This window comes from Octopus sinensis, linkage group LG6 (genome assembly GCF_006345805.1).
Source record: "Octopus sinensis linkage group LG6, ASM634580v1, whole genome shotgun sequence".
NCBI classification, from domain to species: domain Eukaryota; kingdom Metazoa; phylum Mollusca; class Cephalopoda; order Octopoda; family Octopodidae; genus Octopus; species Octopus sinensis.
Genome location: NC_043002.1, coordinates 19,143,945 through 19,150,432, shown reverse-complemented (window position 1 = coordinate 19,150,432; position 6,488 = coordinate 19,143,945). Strand labels below are relative to the sequence as shown.

Below are 6,488 nucleotides of genomic sequence, written 5' to 3'. Positions count from 1 at the left end.
ACACACACACACACACACACACACACACACACACAACACACACACACTCACACTCACACACACGTACATATATAAACATAGAGGCGCGTGGCTTAGTAAAAGGTCTTTCACTCGTGATCGTAAGACTGTGGTTTCGATTCCTGGACCGGGCGTTGTATTCTTCCGCAAAACACTTCATTTCATGTTGCTCCCGTTCACTCTGATGGCAAAATATGTGTAATCCTGTAACGGACCGGTGCCTCATCCAGTGGATGAAAACCGGCCTATGAGCCCGTGGCTCGAAAATGACCTTGGATTATATAGGTTGTCCAGAAAGTTCTGAGCGGTTTTTAATATGTAAAATAAGATATAAATAATTGACCTTTCAATTAATTTTATTCAATGAAATAATTTCCATTGTTATTAATAACTTTTTCCCATCTATCAGACAATTTAAATACTCCATCAGCATAAGAAGAAAGTTATCTAGATGCATTTTGACTTCATTTAAATCGATCAATGGTTTTCCTTGCAATGAGTTATGTAGTGACAAAAACAAGTTGTAGTTGGATGGCGCAATATCAGGAGAATATGTTGGATGGGGTAAGAGACCCTAGCCAAATTCATATAACTTTGTTCAAGTAGCCAGAGACATATATAGTCGGGCATTGTCTTGTTGGAACACTAACCCTTTCCTTTTGGCAATCTCCCGTCTCAATTATTTGATTTTTTGGGTTCAAATTAGCCAGCTGACGACAGTATACATCAGAATTGATGGCCTGGTTTTGTAGGAGAAGCTCATAATAAACAACGCCTTTATGATCCCACCAGACACAATGCATAGCTTTTTTGACATGTATGTTCGTCATTGGTTATTCTTTTGAGGCATCCTTACGCAAACTCCAGGATATTTTTCGCACTAAGTTTTCGTATACAATCTATTTTTCATCTCCAGTCACAAGTTGATTCAAAAAAGATATGCTTTCATTCCGTTTCAAAAGCATATCACAAACGAAATACCGGTCCAAGCAATTCTTTTCTGAGAGTTTGTGAAAGATACATACATTACAGCGAGAAATGTGTCCTAGTTTCACTAGGTGTTCATGAGCCGTACTTTTAGAAACTTCCAACTTCTCTGCTAGTCGTGATATTTGAGTTTTCTTTGATTTTTGCTTTCAAACATCTGATTTTGAAGATTTTCCACTGCGAATGTTATCTTCCAAGCAAAACTCTCTAGCTTTAAATTTTGTAAATCACCTTCGAACAGTTCATTCACGTACAGCATCATCACCATAAACTTCACAAAGGTTTTTGCAAGTCTTTGCAAACTTTTCTCCTGTTTAAAAAAGAAAAGCATTACAACGCGAATATGAATTTTTTGGTTATTCATTTCAAATGTCAATAAAGTGTAATTGCAATGAAAGATAAATACATTTTTAGTCAGGAACAAAGAAGAGATGCACTACCACTTCAAGCAACGCTAAAGGTTTAGCTGATTCAGGTGTGTTCAGTGGAGCATTTACATTTTAGCTTAAAAACGCCCAGAACTTTCCGTACAACCCATATATGTGTGTGTGTGTGTCCGTATGTATCTATGTATATAGCTTGTACAAGACTCTCCACTGCGTGCCTTCATATTATATGAATGTATGTATGTATGCTTGTATGCATGTATGTATGTATGTATCTACATATATATATATATATATATAATATATATATAATATATATATATATATGTATATATATATATATAATATATATATATATATAATATATATATATATATATATATACATATGTATATATATGTATGTACATATATATATATATGTACATATATATATATATATATATATATATATTATATATATATATATATATATAATAATATATATATATATATATATATTATATATATATATGTACGTATGTATGTATGTATATAACAAAGTTGTAAGGTACCGCACGAGTAGAAATATATATGAAAGAAAGTTTGAAAATGCAATTTTAAAGACGTTTATTGACTTGACCGGTTTCACTTTTTTAGAAAAAGATTGTCAAAAGTAAAATGTAAAGCTTTGTATAAGCTTTGTTGTGTTAAGTACTGGTTATCACAAAAGTATTAAAATACAGCTATACATTATTTGATAATAATAAGAAAATGTGAAAAACAGTTTACAAGAAAGTATTTAAGAAAGTATTCAACAAAAAGTATTAGGAGTTCAATAAAAATCATGCTTGTTTGGTAGTATATATATACAATGAAGGAGATATATTTAATAATTTAAGACAGAAAATGTCAGAAAGACAAGAAAGAGAGGTCAGTTCTCCAATTTTTTGTAAATTCTTAAATATATCTCCTTCTGTGCGTGTATATATATATATATATATATATATATATATATACTACCAAACAAACATGATTGTTATTGAACTCATAATACTTTTTGCTGAATACTTTCTTATATACTTTCTTGTAAACTGTTTTAAGCCTGGTACTAGTTCTGTCGATATCTTTTGCTGAACCGCTAAGTTACAGTGACGTAAACAAACCAACACCTTTTGAAAATAGCTTTAGCTGGAAATCCAAACGATGCACGCAGTAGACATTAATATTTCAGTGTTCGAAACATTATAAGATAAAACTTTTCACTAATTTCGTCTACACAAACAATACCTTACACGCATGCGCCCAACCGGTGTTACTTAGCGGTTCGACAAAAGAGATTTATAGAATGAGTATCAGGTCTAAAATATATTAAGGTGTATCACGTGTGTATGTGTGTATGTATGTGCGCGTGTGCGCGTGTGTGTGTGTGCGTACGATTTCTTTGTGATTTCATTTAAGTCATAAATTCATAATCATATATTTAATTACTTTTTCAGATTGCAAAGATAATAAAGGAAACTGCATGGAAAAGGATGAAAAACGGATTGGTGTTTATAACAACCGCTGCGTAACATTTACATGCAAATTTTTAATGGAAATTCCACGGATAGATGTGCACTATAATCTAGGTAGGCAAATTTTTATTTTTTACGATGTAATTATGTTGTCATCATTTTACGTACAGATACGCGCACGCACACACACACACACGTGCATGTGTAGTGATAGATAGATTGATACATTCAATAAACATTATAATTTTTATATTAATTGTAGATGCTACAATATACATTTCATCTTAAAATATATAATTTATATTTATATTTGTAGATTTATATACAAATTGTATTTATGCTTGTTTATTACTGTTCTTCTTCTAACCATGTCCATTATTTTCTAACTCATGTCTTGCGTCACACATCTGTGACCTCCTCGGCGTCACTTTCCGCCTTCGTGTGTGCTCTTGCTCTGCTTATTCCCGAGAAATATGTATTCTATTTAAATTTATCATCTATAACAAAATATTTTTTTGTAAGATTTGTTAAAGCTGTAAATGATTTTATCGAATGTATACTCTTCAAACCGACGAAGATATTAAGACGAGAATAAGTAAGGCAAGGACCGCTTTTCGCCTATTAAAAAAAAGTATGGAGTGCAAGTGTGATTTCAATAAAGAACAAAATAAGAATTTTTAACACTAAATTAAAAGCAGTGTTATTGTATGGGGCTGAGACATGGCGAACAACAGTTAAGTCAAATAAGCAAATACAATCATTCATCAACAGATGCTTGCGTAGTATACTTAAAATTAGATGGCCCGAACACATAAGCAATATGGAGCTATGGCAAAGAACAAATCAAGTTTCGATTAGGGAGCAAATATTTAAGAAAAACTGGAAGTGGATTGGTAGCACAATTAGAAAAACACACTAAATGTAGCGAAAAATGCTTTACAGTGGAATTTGGATAGATATAGAAAGGTAGGTCTAAGAACTTGTGACGTAGATCAACACAAAGGGAACTAGAGAAAGGGGGACATTCATGGCAGAGTATAAGTACAGAAGCGAAAAATTATGCGACATGGAATTCAATTATAAGTGGCTTATACTCCGCGCTGGAGGGTTAAAGGCAGAAAAAATATATACTCTTTAAACTGTCCCTAAATAAACAGCTTATGAATACAATACATATGTGGAGAATCCCTCTCTGCTCTCTTTGATTTACAAACTGATTTCATGATATATCTATTTATATCATGTCTGTGCATTCTATCTGTATCTCATAATCTGTAATATCATTTGGAAATATCTTCGATTATTTGTCTCCTTGCGTGAACGTATCCCCAAACAATTGGTTCAAATATCTCTGATTGTCTGAATAAAAGAGCAGTAACCACTATCTGCTGAGCCATATGGCATGTAGATTTCCACACAACTGCTTCAGTGACCTATCGCTACATTTGTCTCATCTAGTATCAAATTCCCTCGTACAGAACTAAACCATGATTTCAAACATTTATTTCTCATATTCCTATAAAATTCACGAGATTTAAAAAAAATTATGACCATATTCCTTTCTTCGATGTGCAAATTAAATAAAAATTGCATTTTCAATTATTGTTTATTATTTATTTTGCAGTTTGTATGCTGGAGCATGTTTACGCAGGCTGGCAGAAATTGAACATGGATCATCTGAAACAATGTTAAATAAAAATTTGATGTTCGATGCTTTTTCATCTCTGTGGCACCAATAAAATAAATGTCAATAATATATTATGCAGTTGTTGCAATTAGTGATAACCGTAATGACGTAATATCTGTTCTTAAACATGTATATTCTTGTTTCAAACGTGCAACGAAGACTGCTTCTTTATATTGGTTTCAAATTTAGCACAAGGCCAGCAGTTTCAGGGAAGGGGTTCAGTTAGTTTCATCCAACCCAAGTACTCAACTGGCGCTTATTTTAACGACCCCGAAAGGATGAAAGACAAAGTCGACCACGGCGGCATTTGAACCCAGAACGTAAGACAGACATATAGCTGCTAAGCATTTCGCCCGGCGTGCTAACGATTCTGCAAGCTCATCGCCTTCCTGCTTCTTGATATTACCTAAAGTTCTGCCTCACATTTCTACACATTCACACAAATTCATTCATTTATTAGATATTGGTGTGTCACTTAATCACCACTCCGAGTCTGGCATGATTGTCTTATTCGCCGCCGTGCAAATTGTGACAGCATCATGCAACTCGGGGGAGAGACTCAGGAAAGGTTAGCCGTCAAATGATTTGATATATTTCTATTCTATTTCCTATGGAGGCGCGTGTCTTAGTGGTTAGGGTGTCAGCATCATGATCGTAAGATAGTGGTTTCGATTCCTGGACCGGGCGACGCGTTGTGTTCTTGAGCAAAACACTTCATTTCACGTTGCTCCAGTCCACTCAGCTGGCAAAAATGAGTAACGCTGCGATGGACTGGCGTCCCGTCCAGCGGGGGAACACATACGCCATTGAAACCGGGAAATCGAGCCCATGGGCCTGACTAGGCTTTAAAAGAGCGAATTTATTTATTATCCTATTTGCTACTGCTTTGCGTGTGAAGATTCTAAACTCACGTACATACACATACTCACGCGCGCGCACATGCGTACACACACACACAAGCACGCAACTGTGGGCAATTTATTCTAATCTTATCGATTAATATGATGAAAATTCTTTGCACGATATGCATAGCACGTTGCGATTTGAACAGGTTCCCATTGGTGTGTTCGGAAAATCCAGGCAATATCTGTCAGCTAAAGAAATAAGCTCGTTCTACTTTTTCCGAACATTAATAGCCACCAGTGTGAAACTTCCATCACGTTTATCGAATCCCTTATCCTTGCCATCTAGGTCAAAGGTGATCGTACTCGTTGATACAAGCCTTCTAGAAACAACACTACCACGCCACATGATCAGATTTGAGCAAATATGACGTAAACATGGATACAAGCGACTGCGTGTCTGAAATCTTGGTTCCGCTAATGATGACCGTATTTTAACTTAATAGTTTAATACTCTTCGGCATATGTCCCTACTTCAACGCTGACTGCTAGACACGTGCATTTATTCAGGCCACTTCTTAACTGCAGTAGTTGCAATTAGTGATAACCGTGCATCAAATGATGACTTAATATCTGTTTTAAACATGTATGTTCTTATTGCAAACGTACAAAGAAGGAAAAAGGATTTCACAGCCATCTACTTTGCTATAAACTTTGGTTGGAAATTCGAGATTTAAAATTATTTGTCTACGAAGTCTCCGATATATTCTTTAAGATTATAGCTATAATTCTCTACAGTGGAAACATTTCAAGAATTGTGTATACTTCTGGTCTCGTATGTACCAGAAATCTTACGTTTGTTTTATGAATTAGAACAGAAAATAATTGAGAAAATGGGTTGATACCACTCCACGGATAGTCTTGAAAAGATTAAATATATCAAGCTGCGACAAACGATAAAACCGCATTTAGTGCCAAAGATCTCAGTTGAAAGGCGGAGACTAAAGGCTCGATTATTCCGGTTGAGGACCAGTGTATTCTAACTAGATAATACCAAGCAGCGCATCAAGCTG

General features: G+C 34.7%; 1 protein-coding gene across 1 annotated transcript in view; it reads left to right on the top strand.

The window, feature by feature from the left end:
• LOC118763828 overlaps window positions 1-4,613 on the top strand; it is a 56,047-nt gene extending 51,434 nt beyond the window's left edge. The window contains exons 6-7 of the mRNA XM_036503668.1: window positions 2,869-3,000; window positions 4,511-4,613. Coding sequence (XP_036359561.1) covers window positions 2,869-3,000; window positions 4,511-4,578 — 200 coding nt within the window. The 3' untranslated portion in view covers window positions 4,579-4,613. The remainder of the gene's footprint in view (window positions 1-2,868; window positions 3,001-4,510) is intronic.
• Window positions 4,614-6,488: the final 1,875 nt, after the last annotated feature.